The sequence below is a fragment of the Toxorhynchites rutilus genome, chromosome 2, assembly GCF_029784135.1.
Source record: "Toxorhynchites rutilus septentrionalis strain SRP chromosome 2, ASM2978413v1, whole genome shotgun sequence".
Lineage (NCBI taxonomy): Eukaryota > Metazoa > Arthropoda > Insecta > Diptera > Culicidae > Toxorhynchites > Toxorhynchites rutilus.
In genome coordinates, this window is record NC_073745.1 from 137,468,515 (window position 1) to 137,492,044 (window position 23,530).

General features: G+C 37.1%; 1 protein-coding gene across 50 annotated transcripts in view; it reads left to right on the forward strand.

The window, feature by feature from the left end:
• Positions 1-23,530, forward strand: part of LOC129767373 (cell adhesion molecule Dscam2) — a 169,072-nt gene that overhangs the window by 23,499 nt on the left and 122,043 nt on the right. For 30 of the 50 annotated variants that reach the window (XM_055768217.1, XM_055768181.1, XM_055768206.1 and 27 more), the window contains exons 5-6: positions 7,193-7,342; positions 18,704-18,827. In XM_055768217.1, the coding sequence (XP_055624192.1) occupies positions 7,193-7,342; positions 18,704-18,827 (274 nt within the window). The remainder of the gene's footprint in view (positions 1-7,192; positions 7,343-18,703; positions 18,828-23,530) is intronic. The other 20 variants (XM_055768229.1, XM_055768230.1, XM_055768216.1 and 17 more) reach the window with 1 other exon arrangement.

Sequence of the window (23,530 nt, forward strand, 5' to 3'; positions counted from 1 at the left end):
GCATCACGGAAAAAGCGCTGTAGAAATTTAATTTTTAGGAATTATATCTTCAGCTTTCGCTTTAAAATCAGATAAGAGTGTATAGATCACGTTGGCCATGCTTCACTGTAAATTTTTCGTAAATTTGGAAAAATGTCGTCGAACGAGAAAGAGCGTCGTGAATTAATCCTGTGCACTCATTTCGAGAATCCGGAGTTGTCACATCGGGACATCGGTAAGATGCTGGGAATCGTCCAATCCACGGTCAACAGAGTACTAAAACGATACTTCGAGAACCTAACCATCGACCGGAAGGTGAAGAACGGCTAAAATGGATGCTCCGTCAGTGAAAAAGATCACAAGCGCGTAGTTAAGCAGTTTAGACGTGATCCGAGAAGTTCGGTCCGGGATGTCGCCAATAAGCTGAATTTGTCAAGTTCATTCGTCCAGCGGACCAAGCAGCGGGAGGGCCTGCGTACATACAAGGTTCAGAAGGCTTCTAACCGCGACGAAAGGCAAAACATGGTGGGGAAGACGCGAGCCCGGAAGCTGTACACCGAAATGCTGACGAAGCCGCATTGCCTGGTAATGGACGACGAAACCTACGTCAAAGCGGACTTTCGTCAGCTGCCGGGCCTGTTGTTCTTCTCCGCAGAGGACAAATTCAGCGTTCCGGAGGAGATTCGCATACAGAAACTATCCAAGTTTGCCAAACAGTACATGGTGTGGCAAGCGATCTGCTCTTGCAGAAAACGGAGCGCCCCCTTCGTGATGACCGGCACGGTAAACGGGCAGGTTTACCTTAAGGAGTGCCTACAGAAGCGCTTACTACCACTATTGAAGCAGCACGAGGGCCCGACCATCTTCTGGCCGGATCTCGCTTCGTGCCACTATTCAAAGGACGTGTTGGAGTGGTACGAAGCCAACGGGGTCACCTTCGTGCCAAAGGAAATGAACCCGCCCAACGCGCCGGAGCTTCGCCCAATAGAGAAATATTGGGCGATTATGAAGCAGGCCCTCCGGAAGAACCCAAAAGTTGTCAAACCGGCGGCGGACTTCAAGAGAAAATGGATTTCTGTTAAAAAAAAACTACAACCTGACGTTGTACAGAACCTTATGGACGGGGTAAAGAGGAAGGTACGACCATACGGGGGCTTGGGCTCGAAGTATGAAAAATGGAAAATGCCAAAAGTTGTTTAATAGTTTTTATTTTACTGTCTAAAATTTTCAAAAGAATCGGTCTACTGGGCGAATTTCTACAGCGTTTTTTCCGTGATGCAATTTGATGTGACACACCCTTTAGAGTAGAGAAACGCAAGGGAAGCCAGCGTTACAAATAAACTCTCTTTCCCTGAGTATCAAGCTAGCTGTTCGATCACCTAATGTAACACTTGTTGACACTCTATGGGTCGAGTTCAGTTGTGGCTCGAACGTTGCGTAGTTCGTATGATGCTGCTGCTTCGAGGTGCATGGGTTCGATTTGTAGCGAATGAGAGGCAAAATGTTATATAAACTTGCAGCACTGAAAACGATCATGACGTTTTGGTTCACAAGTTTGTGTATTATGAAGTGCTAACCGAAGCAGAGTTCTCTTGTTCTCGTTTACGTCATGTTTTGTAGCATGTAATAATAAACGAATGTCACTGAGAGAAATTCTGTGAAACTTTCAATCGGCAAGACGAAATTAACAGATTATTCTATACACAAAACTCAACTGGCCATTGGAAGCACCATCTCAGATTGCAGTGAAACGTTGTGGGTGTAAATACATTGATCATTTAACCAATTGCAACTTATGCAATTTAGTTTTCGAGTTAGAATTTTTGTCTCAGTTTTTTTTTTATATTATTATAAAACCTAAAACCTAAAAAATGTTGGTCAGAGGATGGAATGTAGCAAATTGTTTAAGTTTTCGTTTAAAAATATGAAACAAGTTTTTTAAATTTGCAATGACTTTTTTTAAATTAAAATATTTTTTTCTTAAAAAGGTATTTCTCTAAAATCCGGAAAATAATTATATGAATAGCTCATAAAATAACCTACAATTCATTCATACATCGGAAGAAGGACACTTCTACAGGAAAAAAAGTTTTTCTAACAATACCTTTCTCATATTTTCTTTGAAAAATGACTACTAATGACTTTTTTCTGTACCGGAGTGTAAGTTCAAAATTTCGAAAACGAGGGCGTGACGCTTGAAGTGCAAGGTTTTAAACGTTAATACCTCTTTGCCGGCTGAACGTAGAGGTATGATAATCACTCCATTCGAAAGACAAAATATCCTAGGGTAATATGATTGTTGATTATTGACCCGAAAAATTGTTTCAATTGGTTGAAAAATGCTTTGGAAACAGACTTTTGAAATCACACACATTTGTTCCTAAACCAATGCCCGCTCGGGAATCTACTCAGTTATGCTGGCGCAGCGGTAGATGTACGATCGCTGGAATTGGTGTGTTTCTCGAACACAGATTTCAAAACCAATGAGCCTGGAGAAATCGGCTTTGCAAAAGAGATGCCAGGTACGGGTACTTTTGTACTCGCATGCATTTTTGCAGACCGGGACGAGTTCCCATAACACAGATTTCAAAACCATTGAGCCTGGAGAAATCGCCGTTGCAAAATAGAAGTTCGTCTGAAGTTTGTCAAATCCAGCAAATTCGAACGTACGCTTGGGAGATGCTATAACTTCAAATAGAAATGTTAAATACATTGATCGTTTAGCCATTCTTCCGTTCACATATTTTGGAAGTAATCTCTCGCAATGCATGAATTAACCTAAATTGGGATCTGTTCACAATTGAATTCGGAAATTGTTAGATTCAATAACTGGTTCAAGCAACATTTTAATCAATACACTCGAATGATTACTAAGCCAACGGTAGTCCTAAGTCAACCTTGCGGTTATATCTTAGGTATAACCTACCCATAGTTTTATTTTCTATTTACAAACATCAATCCCGAGAAGTCACACTCAATAATTTTACGAGTAAAACATTAGTTTTTCAGGAGTCTTCATGCAAAAATGTCATATATGTCAAAAGCTATAAGTAATAAGTAATAATATTGACGTCTTCGACAAATTCCAGATTTTTATTTAATTCAAAGTTTTGTCAAAGCCAATATATCCGCAATACAAAGCGTTTCCGTATTTTTTTAAAGAAAACATGTTAACTTGTTGTTAGAAAACTTTTTCTCAGTAGAAGTGCCCTTCTTTAAAATGTGAAGATATCAATAATTTTTAATTACAACTGACACCTTCTCCCGGAAATATTCTGAGATTGTGGAGTCTTGGAACTGACCCATCTGGTCATAAGAACTATATGAAATTTCAAGAAATTTACGAAAATGGTCAAGTCATATGGCAACTACAACTACAGATAGAATTTTTAGCGTTATATTAGTGATTTCAGGCTGCTGCAATATAAACACATTTTTATTACTGCTGTGTTATTTTGATTTGTTTCCTCTCAGAGTCGATATTTCCTACTCGGTCAACGGTTTTTGCAAATAAAAATTTTGTGCATATTTAGCTACACATATACCACAGTTGTAGTCGTGTTTTTTTTTGTGTCCAATACTTCTTTTAGTTGTGTTGGATCAAACAAGTTACCCGACACGTAAGTCGGCTTAAGCTGACTTTTTTGCTATGAACGACTAATTTTTGAAGCCTCGATTCAAATTCAAAAAGGACTCCACCACCTCGGAATATTCTCGGGAGAAGGTGTCAGTTGTAATTAGAAGTTATTGGTATCTTCACCGACATGTCTTCCAATGTATGGATGACTTGTTGGTTATTTTATGGGCGATTCATACAATTTTATTAGAATTTTAATGTTCTGTCATTTATATTGTTGATATGAACGCGCAAAAAACTCAATAGAATAAACTATTCCCGGGCGTATTCCAACATGTTTATTTATCTCTTTTCCTTCCCTAACCTTCTTGAAAATGTACCACATCACGCTGTTTTGATGTTTTTGTAATATTTGTGTAATATGTATAATCTTATATCAACTTTTTGCGGTCGGAATTATTTTCCCACGAATGGAATCCTGTTATCTTTTCACGCTAATAATTTGTTTCCACCGAGTACCGTTTTCGATTATCTATAGAAACTGCGTATTAATTCCTGAACAAGATCACTAAACATTAAAATTCTTTTAGAAAAAGGGTTAACTATCAAATATGATTGAATTAAATACTTTATCCAATCATATTTGATAGTTTACCATTTTTATAAACGAATTCTAATGTTTAGTGATCTTGTTCAGGAATTAATACGCAGTTTCTATAGATACTCTAAAACGATTATGATTCCCTGGTGTAGTGGCTGAGAGCAGACATACGACCGCAAAGGGTTAAAACAGTCGAGGAATCTATAGATAACTATAGAACACTAGAGGTGTTCAAATGCTAAATCAGGGATTCGGGGTCGACAAGATACCATATAAGACTCCACCACTCCACAACTCTTATAAGAATGACTAATATTTTAATGGAATGTATTATTGTTGAAACTTGTATTAATAATTATTAATTACACTTGATATTGCTGAATTTTATGTATATTTATTGATGAGAAAATGGTATCAAGTTTACTCAGTTGACCAACCACAAACCTTTTGGGGGTCGATGGTATCACTTCATTCTGGAAAAGGGGTCTCTTGCCCAAAATGGTTTGAGAGTCCCTGTGCTAAATGGAGCGAAATTTATGAAATTTTTCAAATAGATGGCACGAATATCAGAATTTTTGATGTTCATTAAATTTTCTGTATCTTATATTTATTTTGAACAATTCAATCTACAAAAAAATATGTTTTGCTCATATTTAATTAAGAATAATTTTGATCTATTCGAACATGTGCTTTTGAGAATTTTTTAATGTAAACCGTTGATTGTTCAAAGCACGCTAACAGAAGTGAGCTTTTGTTGGGACACCCTCTATATAAGAAATGTAGGATAAAAATTATCGTAATTACAATTCCATTCGTAGATGGTCATTAGTTTGCGTTAATAGTTCAGTCCACTATTAATCGCATTACCATTACTCGAAATGAGTGCATTGAAATGAACACAAGCCACACACACACTCCCAGTCTGATCCCATTCATCGTTACATCAACAAATAGTTGTTTCCACCGCAACCACCCACCGAACAGGACGACGACTTCTTTACTACGTGATAATCAACCGATCACGAACGGAAATCAACAAGTGGCATACTTTCACATACATCCTGAGTATGCGCACAATGCGCATGGACACTCGCAATGAAATGCAGTTTCACTCATCGAGTATCATCCATATCCGAGCATAGTAAACGATACGCGATACGCGCACGTTGTATCTCCTCTGTGTTCGGGAAAAAAATCTCTCATCGGCGAGCGGCCGAAGCTATCCCTGTCTCTCTGGTTACTCTCCGCCGATGATTTAACGCGTGTATGGTTGTTGTCGTCTGCCCACGTGCTCTCTCCGTTCCGCTCGTGTATCGTGAATGTTGTATATTGAAGCGATAAACTAGTTGCCGCCATGCGCTCGTGACTAGCTCTGGTTCATTGAGTAGTCGATGTCGAACAAAAAAAAACAAATGGAAAAAAATATCGTGGTAGTAATACGACGAACGAGAGCCGCCGCTTGCTGTCAGTCGGCGCCCTCGCCGGTTGTGCACCAAAGCACAACATCAACTCCCGCCGCGTCCCGCCCTTTGCGGTTTGCATTGGTTTGTTTATAAACAAACACGTTGTGTTGGAAGATAGTTGAGCGGTTTGCAGCTCTGTCTATATTAGTTGGTGGGTTGGTAGATCTTCGAAAAAGCAAGTTTATTGAACGAGTCTAGAACAAGTGGTTTTGGAATATGCTATTTTGGAGTTTTGATGAAATATGCAACACTTTTACGACATAGTGGCTACGTATCAAAATAATTATTCATCTTTTTTTTTATTGTTTAAAAAAATACATGTATAATTGGACGATGAACATATTTTCGAAATAGATAGATAGTATAAAAAAGCCTTCCTTTTACAGCCAACCGCTACACTTAATTATCTGTTTATACTTGTTTCATTTCTTATATAAATTTGCATATAATATATGTATACGGAAAATCATAGCATACTTCATACTAATTGTAAATAATATTTCATCACATAAGCTTGAACATTTCTTGTAAAATAGTCATCGGTCGAAGTTTTATTTTCTTAAACCTCCGGAAATTCATTCAATCTCAACCTTTTTACAGCAACAAAAATGAACGAATTATCGCTTCCACTTTGGATTAGCTAAACGGGAGTGGGAGCGACATTTCCTCATTTCTTGTGTCGATTCTGAAAGAATGCAGAAACACCCGTATGTAAACGGTCTATACCGACAGTAAAAAAAATAAAGATCTCCAAAAGCAGGAAGAAATGCTGAAATGCTTATGTGATGACGCTTATGTCGGTCCTATTTTACATACAAGAGAAACTCCATTTGTGCTGACTGTGTGCACCTCAAAATGTCATCGTCTCGCGTTTGATAATAATTTTAAATGCTCGTCGTCGCGCCTCTCCAAATTGTTTGGGGGGATTCCAGAAAGGGAAACATTCCGAAAAAAGAAAACGAAAGAATTGCCATCCCGGTGCCGTCGTTAGAGCCAAATTGTGATGATAATAACTATAGGTGGTGTTCCTTTTTTCTTTCGACACGAACCACCTAGCCATTCATAATTAATTTCATAAAACCACACTACAGAACGAGGCTTTTCTTAATTCAACGCACGGTTTGGGACAACAAAGACCCCACCGGGAGGCGTGCACGTGAATGGAGCATCTCTCGTATTACCAACGTTAGGAATCGACAGAAGCGAGATATAATTTATTCAACGTGTTGATGTCGCTTTCCGATTATGCGGAGCATGGACGAATATTTATGAAATAAATTGTTTGTACGTTGCATTCGTGATTGGGAAGCAGCCGTTACGAGTGATCTATGGGAACTATAAATTCCGAGAAAATCAAATCTAGCTGCAGGTCACATACTTCTGTATGTTTCAACGGTACATGCATAAATTCATTATTCAAATAGACGGAATTGGTGACATCAACACGTGGATAAGATTATAGATTAAGTTCCTATCATTCCAGTTTGAATTAAATAATAATCGGTTTTTTTCGTCTCTTCCCAAACTCTAAATACCCAAAATTCGAAACACACAATCCGAAAATCGACACAGATGGCAAATACATGGTTCTCCCATCCGGTGAGCTGCACATCCGTGAAGTAGGCCCAGAAGATGGTTACAAGAGCTACCAGTGCCGAACTAAGCACCGGCTGACCGGTGAAACTCGCCTTTCGGCCACCAAAGGACGTCTCGTGATCACAGGTAATTTGAAGTTCTCGAACAGCGAATCTCACGCTTCATGGCGAGATGGATTTGCTGCAACGGTTGCGGTTGGTTATCATACGTCTTTTGCACACAGCTTTGGGGCTATTGAGACCCATACACGCGGGCACTTCATATTTCGATCTAGCATTTCTAGGGTTTTTGTGGTGATGGTCTCAAGGTCGCACTCTGTATGTAAAGTTGTTATGTAGTTTAATGTTATTCGAGCTCCGGTAAATCAGCGAACGAAAACGAAATGCAAGATTCAGCAGAACATTCTGGTGTTTTCTTACTTCACTGTAGATATAACGTTACACCTATTAAGGTTTCTTGTTTCCAATGTGTGGTGAAGTGGAAGATTGTTACGACGCAGTCAAACTATGGGGACAGAAACAATGATGATGATTACTGTAGCGAAACGATTAGCGAGTAAAGTGAATTCTAAAAATTTCAGCGATGATATAAGCGAAGGAAATTGTAATTGTTACGAATAATATAATTGCATATAGAGTAAATACAGGTCGAAATAGCCGAAGAACGGCCGGCTGTACCGATAGTATCCGATGTTTTAAACTTTGTACATATGATGGTGACAATCAAAACTACTGTTTCATTTCTCTTATGAAATAAGAAAAAGATTACACTGTTAAAAAACCTGTTCAGAAACTAAGTTTGATAATCAAACCATCGATATATTACGACTACAGGTGCCATGTCGTACTCACAAAAATGTAGATATTAATTTTGAAAAATTAATAAAATTTCGGAAATGTGAAATAGTAGCTTTAAGGAAAATAACACGAAAATAGATTCCACGCATAATTCTGCATGATGAATTACATTCTGTCAAATACTTTATTTGTCATCCAAATTTATATTATTGCCTTTAAAAAAGGCTCCTTCTGAAGCAATACACCTTTCCAACGAGCAATGTAGTCATCGAAACACTTTTCAGGAATTACCTTCAGTTTGCGTAGCGAATTCGTTTTCATATTTTCAATGCTGTCAAAAGAGTCCCACGATGATAACTTTTAACTCATTGCCATGTCATACTAGTAAATCCATGTCTCGTCGCCAGAAATTATGTGTTGGATGAACGTCAGATCAGAATTTGATCGTTCAAACATTTCTACGGCCATTTCATTGCGATGAAACTTTTGAAGAAAATCGAGCTTTTTTGGCACTACTCATGCTGGGGCTTTTCTCATGCCTAAAACTTCAACCAAAACATAATGAACGGTCTCGTGAGGGATATTGAACTCACGGGGTAGCTCTCTCAAACTTTAATGACGATTTTCGATCTCCAATTCTTTTATTTTATCGATGTTTCATAAGATGAAAGGATGGATGGTCTTCCTTGACGTGGCAGATTGATCATCTCGTCTTGGTCGTCTTCGAATGCTCTATACCATTCTATACGATTCGTCACAAGAACTTTTGTTTTCAACATAAAATTTCACACGATATCTTTGACCAATCCACACAATATCTTCAAGTTATCTTTAGAAAAAAACCGCCGAGTAAAAAAAATTAACTTGTTATTAATGTCGCTGTAAACAAGCTAAATGACAGATAGCGCTTAAAAATGACATTAAGACCACTGACAGTAGTTCTTCTTCTTCTTCAATGGCACTAACGTTCCTAGAGGAACTTCGCCGTCTCAACGTAGTATTACTTGCGTCATTTTTATTAGTACTTAGTTGAGATTTCTATGCCAAATAATACGCCTTGAATGCATTCTGAGTGACAAGCTCTAGAATACGCGTGATCACAGTGCAAGTCGGAGGAAATTTCTTTGACGAAAAATTCCCCCGACCAGAACGGGAATCGAACCCGAACACCCGGCATGTTAGTTATGACGCTAACCACTCGGCCAAGGGAGGCCCCAGTAGTACCAACATAAAAAAATTGAAAAATGTTCGGCGGAAAGATTTTAAATTCCAAACTCGACAAAAATTAAAGGAACAGAGTGCGAAGTCGAAAATTTTGAGTGATTTTTGACATGCTGCAAGTTCGTGCAAAAATCAACGCATATGAATGTACGAATATATATCATTTTAAAGCTCTAGCTTCCAGATATAAGAATATTTTTCCGTTTATGTTTTTCAAAGATTTTGTGAACTAACACTTCTTGATGCCGATAATGGTTTTTAACTTTTTCAGTAAAGCTGAAAACATGCGGTAGCATTGGGTTTCATCGTGAAGTGAACATGAGATGGGTTAATACTTCTACAATTCAGACACTATCCAAATGCAGGTCGTTTAGAGGCTGTCTTAACTGGCTAACGTTGGTAATGTTAGCTTTGATTTCCCGCTACTAAATGAGAGACAAAAAATCATTCTCGTTGAACTTCAGAGAGAGAGAGAGATTTTCCCACATCTCTTCATCTCTGAAAAAGAATATTCGGCGAAAAGGAAGAGACAAAAATTTTAACATTGCACAACTAATCGAAAACTAGATTGATTGACTGAATACTTAGCTCGCAGCTGAGCGAGAAGTTCAATCTCTAGTTGAAACCGTCCCAAAAGGAGTGTGCTTCGCGTGTAAGATTTAATCCTGTTTCGTATCTTTGGTTTCGTTTGATTTGATTTTGTGTGATGCGAATGAACGTGAAAGGTTTAAGCCTTCGTAATGTATAAATAGAATGTCCGAATGTGTCTAGAATTGAGTATTTGTGTTAATTTTCATGATAATTTACAGTTTCGCAAACCGTTCTGAATTTCATCTGTTTTTTATACTAATATCTGCGTTTTTGTGAGTTCGTCACGGCATCTCTAGTTGTCAATCTTTACAAATTTCCAATCAGTATTCAAATTAAAATGTTTAAAAATATATATGAAAGTTGGTTCTTGACTAAACTTTTCAAAAGTTTAATTAAATTTTGAACTGTAATGGTTGTAATGAAAAAAAAACTGTAATGGTTGTAATGAAGAATGAGTGACCAAAAAAAGATCACATAATGCAAAATTGTCATTGACATATGTACGTATGTACATTAGGATGCCAATGAATGTATGGGAAAAATCGACCCTCAAATTTCAAAAAGATACCCCGTACAAAATGTTTACACGTCGAAAAAACACCCTATGCAAAATTTCAACTCAATCGGACTAAGCCCTTCCCGTATTATTTAATACGTCACACATCAAGTGATACTCTGCTGAGCGTTCTAGCGCCCTATGTTATGCAAGTACACCACGAGTGAGACTTGATGTTGTGCGGGAAAGGGTTAAGGGAGAGTGGCGCAAAGCGGTCAAAGTTTGTTTTTTTTGAAAATCGAAAAGTCACCAAAAAGGGGAGTAGAGGAAATCCGGGTTTCTCAATAACAACAAAAAAATGATGCCAAATGTCTTAAAATTGTATGAAACGTCGAGATTTACTGTCATCTCTTTTTTTTTGTCAAAAATCTACACTCTGGGACTTAGTTTTTTGAGAATACAAGGCACAACGTATGATTTTGGGCGCCAATAAAAATAGTTATCTCGATTTTTCATTCGGAACTAGTTGTAAAATGTTGATTTGCACGATAATATACCCAATGCAAAATATTAGGCTGTCAAAAAAGTCCTGCGGTATTTTTTTTGAATTTTCATTTGTTCATAAAATTAGTTACAATCATCTGTTTTAAGTCAAATATGCGCCGTTTTGTTCGATGACTTGTTCCCAACGAGATGTCAACTTCATAATACCCCTGTTATAGAAGCTCGCTTCCTTATTGGCAAAAAACTCGGATAGCCAATTTTCACAGGCCTCTTTTGTGGCTAACTTCTGACTACCTAGCTCGTTCGCCATGGACAAAAACGGGTGGTAGTCACTTGGTGCAAGGTCCGGACTATACGGCGGATGCAAAAGAACCTCCCATCCGAGCTCCCAGAGCTTCTGGCGCGTCACCAAAGAAGTGTGTGGCCTGGCGTTGTCCTGATGGAAGACAATGCGGCCTCTGTTTATCAAAGATGGCCTCTTCTTCATGAGTGCTACCTTCAAGCGGTCCAGTTGTTGGCAGTACAGGTCCGAATTGAGCGTTTAGCCATAGGGAAGCAGCTCATAATAGATATTCCTTGACAATCCCACCAAACACACAGCAGAACCTTCCTGGCCGTTAATGAGGGCTTGGTCACCATCTGAGCCGCTTCAGCGGACTTCGACCACGACCGTTTGCGCTTCACGTTGTCGTAAGTGACCCACTTTTCATCGCCAGTCACCATCCGCTTCAGAAATGGGTCGATTTTGTTGCGATTCAGCAGCGATTCACATGCGTCGATACGGTCAAAGATGTTTTTTGCGTCAACGTGTATGGCACCCATACATCGAGCTTCTTTGTGAATCCAAGCTTCTTCAAATGGTTAATAACGGTTTGATGACTTATCCCCAGCTCTTGGCCGATGCTACGGCTGCTACTATGCCGGTCTTTCTCGGCTAATTCGGCGATTTTGTCGCAATTTTCGACGACAGGCCTTCCGGAGCGTGGCGCATCTTCGACGACCTCTACACCAGAACGAAAACGTTGAAACCATCGTTGTGCGGTGGAAATGGAAACTGTATCGGGTCCATAAACTGCACAAATTTTATTGGCAGCTTGAGATGCATTTTTGCCTTTGTCATAGTAGTACTGTAAAATATGTCGGGTTTTCTCTTTATTTTGCTCCATATTTGCGACACTATAACTCACGAACGACTTAATTAAACAAAACACTGTCAAGGACTATATTATAGTATGACTCGATACAATGAATACAACTAGAACTACGCGCTTACAACGACACCTCGCGGAAATACCGCAGGACTTTTTTGACAGCCTAATATTAGCTCAATCGGACTTCATTTACCAGTGTCGCAGACGTTAAAACTAGAGTTTTTTGAAAATCGAAAAATCACCAGAAATCGGGGTTTTCAATTTTTTATGCCATATGTCTTTAAATTGCATGACACGTCGAGATTTACAGTTATTTTTTTTTGTCAATCGACTTTTCAGATAAATGCGACCGAGCGCAAAAAAAAAATTTTTTTACAATTTTTTTTTCAGATAACAATAAATATCGACGTTTCGTGCAATTTTAAGACATTTGGCATCAATTTTTTTGAAAATCCCGATTTCCTTTACTCCTCCCTTGGGTGATTTCTCGATTTTCAATAAAACTCAAATTTTGACCGCTCTGCGTCACTCTCCCTTAAGTTCGATTGAGCTGATATTTTGCATAGGGTGTTTTTTCGAGGCGGTGAACATTTTTTATAGGGTAACTTTTTGAAATTCGAGATGACCATTTTAATTGGCACCCTAATGTACATGTTAAACTATACAAAAGTAAGCGAAAATGGATACAAAACAAAAATTGAGTTTATGGAAACGACAAGGGATTGTCACTCAATTGATGTTAAAAACATGAAAAATAAAACATAGCTCGATACAAGTAAAAAATGAAAATTTGTTTATTATATAAAATTTTAATGGTTTGAATACAATTCAACAAATTTGCCAAAAAAATACTATAAAAGAAAGCTTACACTCTGCAAGCCCAGATGTTTGATAAAAAGTTGTTTTTTTGTTTTTTAAATTGGCCGCTTAGACCGTGTTATTTGAAATCTCTTGACTACTTCTTGTGGGCTTGTGAAAATCATCTAGTCAATACGGATAAACCAGTCACAATTGAGGCCAACAACATAATACGGATCATTGATGAGATATCATCCGAAATACTCCAAAAAGTTTTGCTAACTTAGAACATTCACATTGACCACCTCAAAAGTTGTCGTGGTCAGTGTTTTCATGAAATTGTCTTTAAGTAGTAAATAGCAGACATCATTTTGTGTGTTTTAGAATGAAAAACCAACCTCGTAAAACTATTAGCTGATCGAATCTACAAATGGTTTGCGAAAAACTTCAGATTAAAGTATTATAAAGAGTTATCAAACAAATCGGAAACAACTAGTGATAAGTATAATTTTCACTCTAAAGGCTTCCTCTGAAAGTACTTACGCACCCATTTTTTAGTAAAAATAAAACAAAAATTTTTAAATTCATTTTTTTTTAGATAGACTGTTAAAATAAGATTAGCACATCAGTTCAGTGTTCTAAATTCTTGCTACATATATCGATTGCATGCAAGCCGACGCCCATTTGCAAACGTTCTTCTTAGCTTAGACTTAGACTTCTTAGCGACGGGTTTTGACACTTTTTTCCAATCTTTCTAAAATTGTTGATTGGCTTCTGCTGCAGAGACATGTTTCCTAAGATGTGCCTTTTTCAAAGCCCAAAATTCTTAAATTGGTCGAATTTGCGGATAATTAAGGGGGATTTATGTCCTTTAGAATGGGAACATCCTTGGAGGTACATCCCATTACCGTTGATTTGCGCGCGATCGCGAGACGCTGAATCTGACCAGAAGACAACGAGATGTGGCTACGAATCATAGGTAGAAGTCGTTTTTGTAAACGTTCCTTGACGTACATTATGCTTTTTATCGAAGCAGTTTTAATGACCGGTTATGAAATTTTACCGCAGTCACAAATAGCTTAACAGACCATAGACTTTTTATCGAATTTATCGACTTGTTTGAGTGTTTAAGAGTGGTCTAATACTTGCCCTTCTCGCACCGTATAATAATGTGGCCTTGGTAAGGATTTATAGTCGGATTTCACGTATGTTTCGTTGTCCATTATTACATACATCGAATTCCCATCAAACATCATATCGTACGGTGCTGATCGATGCTTCTTTTGAGGTTCGTTTTGGCTTAGTTTCTGCTTCTTTTAGATCTGCAGAATCGAACGTTTTTTTTGTGCGCTGAACGTTAGATTTCGACGGTTTAAACGATTTAAACTTTTCAAAACTTCTTCTTTGCTCGAACGCCTTCATTGTTCGCGGGTTGGCAGGGCCCTCTTTTCAATCCGTTTTCGGTTTATTCTCGAGCGAGTAAATCTCACTGAATTTCCTGATCGCTGTTCGCTCAGCTTTCTCTCTTACACCTTTCATTTTCGCCAACTTTCTTAGTTACAATCGGGGTTCTGCACGCCATTTAAGCACAATTTTTCGACGCCCGCTTTTTGACAAAATCTAAAAGAATGGAATAAATAAAAAGTTGATTCTGACTGCGTTCATACTTTCTAGTACAGTCTTTGCTGATAATCCCTGATAGTCAAAAATAATCTTACGATGGCTAATAGCATATATCAATAATATTGAACGAATTACGAATTACCAAACTAAAAAAAAGTTTTTTAAAAAATTAAAGGGGTCTGTATAAATTTTATCAAAGGATGGTCCGGTATATGTATAAAATGCAATGTATAAAAATATGAACAACGTTTCGTTAATTTTATTCATGCCATCAAACACAAAGTGGTCCACGGCAACTTGCCTCGTTAAAAACCAACGAAATTCGAAATATATTTATAATTTCACTATTCGAAAAAAAAAGAAATTCGAAAAAAGCATGTTACTATACCTTGTTACCTTGTTGTATCATTTAGTCCCTAAATATTAAATGTTAAGGATCGCGTAGACTAGTAATAGTCAACAATTAACACAGATAGGGCTATCTAAAACGAACTTGGTAATAGTGTGACATAAAATTTTGAATTTATAGATTTTTTTTATTGGAGATTCCAGATCATCATCAACACATCAGAAACAATCTTCATGCAAATATGAGTGTCTTATCATTTGCATCTTAGAAAAAAACAAATCAATTATATATTATAATAGATTGATTGAATACAATAGTCAATTTTTTGTGTAATTTTATGTACACATGATACATTTGTTTCCAGAAAAAAAACATGGTAAAACGGATGTACACTACCATCAATAGAACTTCGTTAAGCGTTTGATCTATACCCGAGCTCGAATACATTAAACGTATCTCCACCCGCCTACCGTATGTCGTAAGTGTGTGGAAGTGTGCCAAATCATCGCTACAGTCGCTGCTGGAATCTAAAATAGCACCATTCTAATAGCTTGCACAACTCATCTCGATTACATCTCGGTAAATAATCATTTGGCCTTCGCGTGTAACGGCCACTTCCTGTCACTTGCTAATCTAAAATCACACGCTGCATTAAAGTATCAAGAAACAATATTCTCGCCTCGGCTAGATGTATCTCAATAATCTTTAAATTGATCCAACAGCTATGAAAAAAAGTAAGATGAAAGAAATCAACTGTAACGGTCATTTTACGCGTCTATCTAACTCTCGGTCGCTTCCAATTGATAATGATGATGTCAGCTTTTCATAATTGAAAATAACTCAGAAACTATTCGCCTGCGAGTCGCACTGCTTCACGGAGACAATTCAGCGTCTAGCAGATAATTTATGGATTTTTTTAACGTTCTTTCATCACTACAAACATATGCTGTAATGCATAGATTTTTGCCCCGGTATAGCATCAATCACAGATGAAATACGAGTGTCGAGAATAGAACACAATCGGCCATAAGGGTGCCAACTCAGTTTATTTCTGGAGAAATTCAGATGACATACTACAGATGTATGTAAAGGCGGTTGAATGTTTTATGATGTGCTCAAGATTTCTGTTTGTTTTTTTATCATCAGTCTATTTGGAGAGTATCAACAGCGTTGTGCTTGCTCCGCAATAGATTGAACGTTTTGTTTAAACTATGAAATGTGATGAATTGAAACATGGATTGAGCACTCATTTGTTTCACATCACAATCCTGATTTGAAAAGTTGTAAGATGAAAAAGATCACGCCTCGGAAACATCGTGTTCTCCGTGTTTGTGGTATGTTTCGCATGATTCGTGAGAATATTTTTTCTTTTTCTTCCGATCCATATGCGAGTTTATTTGAATCTTAATTCTGAAAGAACAACGAATAAACGAATGTATTTTTGTATCAAAAATAAATGTTATTTCACTGAATCATGCAAGACACTCATGACAACCATGTCAAACCGATATAGTGGTCGTCAGATTTCCATGAAAAGTGGTAGTTTTGTTCTTTATCGTAAAATATTAGACCCGTTTTTTTTATTTTTTCGTTAGGGTGACCATTTCTATTTTAGGATGGTCCGAAAAATCTTTTTTCCCACTTTCCCAAAAATGACTTTTTTCAAAAAATCATAACTTTCGAACCACTGAACCGATTTAGATGATCGACATATCAAACTGAAGCCAATAAGCTAAAAAATTAAAAAAATTATTGATTGTAGTCGTTTTTTATTGTTTTCGTGTAAAATAAAATTCAATTCCTTTTCAGGTTCAATATTTTTTAATAAAAAGCTAGCTCATTGGTTTCAATTTGATTTGTCGATCATTTGAATCGGTTCAGTGGTTCAAAAGTTATGAATTTTTTAAAAATGTCATTTTTGGGAAAGTGGAAAAAATTATTTTTCGGATCACCCTAAAATGAAAATGGGCACCCTAACGAAAAAAACGTAAAAAATCGGGTCAAATATTTAGTGATAAAGAACAAAACTACCACTTTTCCACTATATCGGTTTGGCATGGAATGGATGTTTTCTAGTTCCTGGAATATAAGACATTTTTGTATGAAGATTCCTTAAGAAATGGTTTACTCGTAACATTTTTGTGTGTAAATTCTCGCGTCTTAAATGTTCTTGACGTGTTTCTACATAGAAAAAAGAATTTCAGAACATGTAAATCACGATAACTTATACGTAAAATGTTACGAGTTAAACATTCATAGTATTTTTTCGAAAAAAACATGAAAAGTTATTGTCAGAAAAACTTTTTCTTTGGTAAGGTGCCCATCTTCCGATATATGGGTGACTTCTTGGAAACTATGAGTGCTATTTATATCTATTTTTCCAGAATTTTCAAAATGCATGTTTCCGAGAAAAATGAATTTTAATTTTCAAATGTTTTTGATTAAATATTTTTATTTTTTAAAGAAAACTTAAATAATTTCCTACATTTAAATCTTCAACCTGCATTTTGTAGATCTCATAGTTTTAAAATTAAGATTTTTCGAAAAAAAGTTGAAAATTTTTTGAAATTAAAAAAAATCCAACCTGCAAAATATTTGTCAAAGAATGAATAAGAAATTATTCATGTTTTCATGAAAAAATATCAATTTTTTTTTTGAAAAAAATCATTGAAAAATACTTTGAAAATTAAAATTCATTTTTCTCGAAAACATGTTTTTCAAAAACATGTTTTTAAAAAATTCTGATAAAATAGATATGAATAGCCTATACAATTTTCAACAAGTCACCCGTACATTGGAAGATGAGCACTTTTACAGTAAGAAAGTTTTCCGAACAACAACTTTTTCATCGTTTCATGTTCACATCTCTTGAGAATTAAAAAAAAATGTTTTTGAGAAAAAATAATTGAAATTTAAAAAAAAAAATTTTCAGGAATTTTTTCTAAACTTTTTTTTATGAAAATCTGAATAATTTACTATATTCCATCCTTTGACCAGAATTTTCAAGCTAAAATGTCCCAGGTTCAGAAACTTCCCGTAAAATCATTTCGGCACTGTTGGCAAAGTAAAAAAAAAATATTTCAAAAATTTTGACTTGTAGCTGAAGTAAAAAAAACCATTTGGGTAAATATATTTTTACTATATTTTATATATTTTTTATATTTTTTACTAATAGAAAATATAGCTGTGTATTTTAGAAATAATGAAGTTTATTTAACACAATAATGTTGGCATCTAGTTAAATGATATCCAACCGAAATGGTTATCGGAAGGTATCAGAGACTAACAATATGAACTGAAATTCAAAAAAATTCATGAAAAGCTGACATCACAAATAACCGCGAATACTGTTGCACTTGAATACTTTTGCGCGGTGATTTTCGGAAACTTGAGGAAAACGAGCGACAACTGATCCAAAAGATTTTCCTCAACTTTCCAACAATTCTAGTAAATAACCTTTGAATATATAAACAAATTGCCTGAATGTTGGGATAGGGTACCCTGTGTTGCGTGTTTTCAAAATTAGTTTGTCCAATCGCGAATCGGTGCTGTTATTGTATAAGTAATTAAATTTCGAAAAAAAAACGCGCGCGGGAACTGTGCCTGATTGTAAAGTCATTAATTTTATTTCGGAGATTACCGCGAGCAAGTAACGATACTAATTGTGCGAGAGTTTGTTTTTAGAGTGTATTGTCCTTCAATCCGTTGGCTTGGTGTGATCTGGAAACCCCCTCTATTGACTAACCCCTGGAAAGTGCATCCTGTGTAATGGAAAGTAAGGTATCTAACAAATGCAAACTTGCGCCTTCACAGAGCATCATTGCACCAATTTCTGAAGTGTACAGCACACGAGGGCTTCTTAAGTATTGAGCATTGAGCACTATTGAGCACTAGTGCGAACGCCCAACAATCCTAGTTTGATAGATACACACACTCTTCTCCGATATTTTTTTCTAGAACCACTTGGTAGGGTGGCTCCCAAGCTATCTTCAACTTCCAAGATCCTTACGGTGGAATCGAGGATCGGAAAAACGATAGCGATGGTATGCCCCGCTCAGGCATTTCCGGTACCAGTGTTTAGGTAATGCTATGCTTAGTTACAACACCCAAATACATGGCGCTCTGTCCCAAAATCAAATAACAATATGAATATATTGGAATTCCACTAATTACATGCACGCCTTCGTGAACTCTCAGAACCGCTGGCAAGCATTGCGCCACGGCTGACATCTGGCGACAAAAGCCGCAACCTGGAGGGTAAAAGACAAGATAACGTTACTTTGCTCTGTCCGGCTCAATCCTATCCGGTGCCTGTGTTTAGGTGAGGCTACAATTCGCAAAATTATTCTAAAAATGTTTTCGTTTGTTTGTGTTTTTGCTTGTGTGGCAAAGCCCAGTCAGTAAAGTATCCTCCTCTCAACATTTATGCACTAACAAACTTGTGGAAGATGATCCAGTCGTTTGATATTCCCTCTTTAAGAACCTGTTGCTAGCGTTGCACCCCGGTTGACTTCTGGTGATGCCCTTCGCGTGTTGTTGGAAGGCCAAGCCGATAACATTACGCTGCTGTGCCCTGCACAGTCCTTCCCCATTCCGGCTTTTAGGTAGGCATAGATATTTTGCGTTTGAAGACTAGAACAAAAGTTTCACAAGAAGGATGAAATGAAAAAAAAATGGTTGTAAGGTTGTGAGATTGTCAGACTGATTAGTTTGAATAGATACTCATGACTATTTAGGATCTCGAATATTAATAGAGCAGCTCGACGACTCATGAATGTTTGATAGCTTTTTATCGAAAAAAAAGTGTTCGAATTCAACACCTTGAACGTTGTGTTGAACGTAGTGTCTAATGTCTTTCCCAGTTGAAACTGATTTCAGTATCCAAAATATATTAGGTACGCAATTAAGTTCTCATTGTTGTATTTTATGAAAATCCAACTTTATTGTGACGAAGTAGTGTTCCGTTCAAGGAAGAGAAAAACCTTAACGCTGCCCGAAAATCACCATTTTTCCACTGACCATCGTGACGAAAACATCGGAGGAAACAATAAACGAAGAAGAAGCAGCACATAGTCACAACGCATTATCTCTTCATCGACTTCCAAGCCCTATATGATTCAATAGCACGAAAAGAGCTATGGAGAATCATGTACGAAAACGGCTTCCCCGGAAAGCTGACAAGACTGATTAAGGCAACGATGGATAGAATACAGTGCTGTGTACGAATATCGGGTGGATTATCTGATTCATTCGAGTCTCGCAGTTGGCTTCGTCAAGGTGATGGTCTTGTCCTGCTATTCAACACTGCGCTAGAGGCTGTTATGAGACGAGCGGCGTTTAACTTGCGAGGTACGATTCTCAGTAAATCCAGTTTATCTGCTGTGCTGATGACGTAGACATTGTCGGCAGAACATTTGAGATGGCAGATGAACATTACACCAGACTTAAGCACGAAGCAGAGAGAATTGGACTGAAAATCAATGCGTCTAAAACCAAATACATGCTGGCTTCCGGATCTGAGCACGACAGGTCCCGATAAGGGTAGTAGTGTAATAATCGACGGCGATGAGTTCGGGGTAGTGGACCAATTTTTCTACCTTGTCTCAATGGTAACGTCTGACAATGATACCAGCCGCGAGATCCGGAGACGTACCTACTATGGTCTCCACAAACACTTAAGGTCAAACAGACTTAGCAGTTGTGCGAAATGTTCCCTGTATAAAACGCTAATAAGACCGGTTGTCCTCTACGGGCACGAAACTTGGACAATACTCGAAGAGGACCTGTGAGCACTCGGAGTCTTTGAACGATGGGTGTTAAGAACCATGTTCGGCGGCGTGCAGGAGGACGGCGTATGGACGCGAAGAATGAACCACTAGCTCACGCAACTCACCGGTGAACCCAGTATCCAGAGAGTGATCAAAGCGGGGAGGATACGTTGGGCAGGACATGTTGCAAGAATGTCGGACAACTATCCTGCCAAAAAGGGTGTTCATCGGGAATCCGGCTGGCAATTTCGTCTCGTCCGCCTATTCAAAATTCATTTGCGATTTCCAAATTATCCGCAATATCCTTATTTTGCAGTAATGACAACCGGGTTCAAACCTTTCATTTGAATCCGTCGTCATTCAAACATTTTTCTGCATCTTCAAGTGCCACAGGGCAAACGCAGTCAGCTGTGTATGAAGCGATCACTACTACCAATGACGAATTTCATGCCAACTCGTCTGGCCGTTGGCAGCATCATCTCAGATAGCAGTGAAACGTTGTGGGTATGACTCTTTTAAACAGCTTTGCACCCTTGAAAGATTCAAAAAATAATTAGAATACTTTTTGAAAACGGCCAAAACATTTTTGATTAAAAAAAATATAACTCAAAAACTGTAATACCTACAAAATTATGGTCAAAAGATGAAATGTAAAAAAAAAATAATTTCAAATTAAAAATCGTATTTTTTAAATTCTCAAAAAAATTATATGAATAGCCCTTTTAATTTTCCTACAAGTCGTTTATGCATCGGAAGATGGGCACTTTTACAGGAAAAAAGTTTTTCTAACAACAACTTTTTCATGTTTTGTTTGAAAAAATAACAACTAATTCTAATTTTGTTTAAAGTCAAAACAACGATATAGTGTATTCGACAAATTTTTAGATCTCTTTCAAATATTAATTTTCGTCGAAGGCGTCAACTTTATCTTTTATAGTTTCTGAAACATAAGGCATTTTTGTATAGAGACATCTGAATAAATAACATTTTTGTGTGTAAATCCTCGCGTTTTACATGTTCTTGACATGTTTCTAAATAGAAAAAAGTTAGCAGAGCATGTGAATCGCAATAATTTATACATAAAAAGATTACGGATTCAACAATAATAGTAATTTTTCAAAGAAAAACATTAAAAAATTGTTGTTCGGAAAAATTTTTCCGTGTAAAAGTGTCCATCTTCCGTTCTATAGACGGTTTGTTGAAAATTTATGAGCTATTCATATCTTAAATAGGAAATTTAGAGAATTATTTATGTTTTCATTGAAAAATATCAAACAAATTTTCGAAGAAAAATTTTGAAAATTAAAATTTATTTTTCACGAAAGCATGTGTTTTTAAACGATTTTATTTAGCTTCAGCCGTTTGTATGTACTTTTGTGGGTTTCAAATTAAAATAGCGCCATTTTTTTAATGAAAAGGTTTGAAGAGTAGAACAGATAACAAGGCGGACACAAAATGGCAAGTTACATATTTTATCAGAACCGCTCCATTGTAGGTATCAAATGAAAAGTCTCGACTAGTAGAGTTATTTATGCTCAATGCAAATCCGAAATGATCGCAACCACAAGATAGAGCCATGTGTACACCCAAAATTGATTTTTAGCTCATGTTTTGTCATCCAGATTTATGTCATTGAATGAGACATAACATAACAGAAAATGTCACGTGGAGGCGATCTGGCGTAGTGGTAACATCAACACCTCTCACGCTCAAGATCACAAGTTCAATTCTCACTCCCGATATTCTTCCAAAAATGGAAGCAAAACTGACGAACCAGCCAAAAGTGTTGAAAATTACTATAATACAAAAAAAAATGTCATGACTCACAAATACTGGTAAGCATTTGTATAGTATACATGGTACAGCATTATAAGATTACTACGAGCGAGCGAAACAAGAGACAAATAAGCTTTCCGCATACTTTGCCACATACACGGCCCAGACCGAAATATATATTGTTCTCCTTCATGCGCTCCTTTTTTACTCTTAGAAAACACTTTCCAACTTCATTATATAATCAGGTGCAATATTATCACGTATTTGCTGAACAACTGTTGAGGCATCATTAGCCATGTGGATAGCGTGGACGTGTAAAATAGCTTTGCATTCCAGCCGGCCTTGGTTCGATCCCCGTTGACATCGCATGGACTTTTTTTTGGCACAATCCCAAATGAAATGAGAAAAGAAAACAGAAAGAGATGTCTGCTCGCATACATACAAACCATTTTTAAGCTTTTAAAACAGCTCATTATTTGCGCATTTGACTCTCCAGCACACTAAATGGCATCATTTCTGCCAAAGATGTAATGTTTTCTGCCAACGCTAGTTTGGGTGTACAGTCAACTCGATATCCAAGGCATATCGAGGGGATCGTGGGGCACGTCGGATTTCCATGATCCACAGTTAGTTGCTTCATAATATGCCGGCACTTTTAATGAAAACAATCGTTTTTTGGGCAAAGCTGTATTTATTACTCAACGTAGTTTCCTTCGAGGGCAATACACTTGGTATAGCGAGTTTCCAAAATTTCGATTTCTTTTCTGTAGTACGAAACGTATAAGACTTCGAAATAGGCCTCAATGGCATGTTACAGACAGCCTATGTCTTGTGAAATGGATCCCACTAGTTCTTTTGAAATCCGTACGGCCTCAGCTAACTCACGTAACTTCACTTTATGATCGTTCAAAACAAGTGGATGCACTTGTTTTACGATTTCTAGATTCTAAGCCTCTTTTGGCTTTCCTGAGCGAGGTGCATCTGCTTGTACGGCCCATTTTTAATTCACTGAAGTACCGATAAACTGTTGTTCTCGAAGGAGTAGGAGTGTAATAACATTTGTTCAGGAGTTTTTCCCATCAATAAACAGTGTTTGATCTAAATATGATATTCCTCTTTTTACATTTTCTATACGAATGCTCAGCACTTAATCAACTGTAGTTTGTGAACAAATAAACGAAATTTCATGATACTTCACACATAAGCATAAGTGACAGAACCTCTCGAAAATGATCTTGTT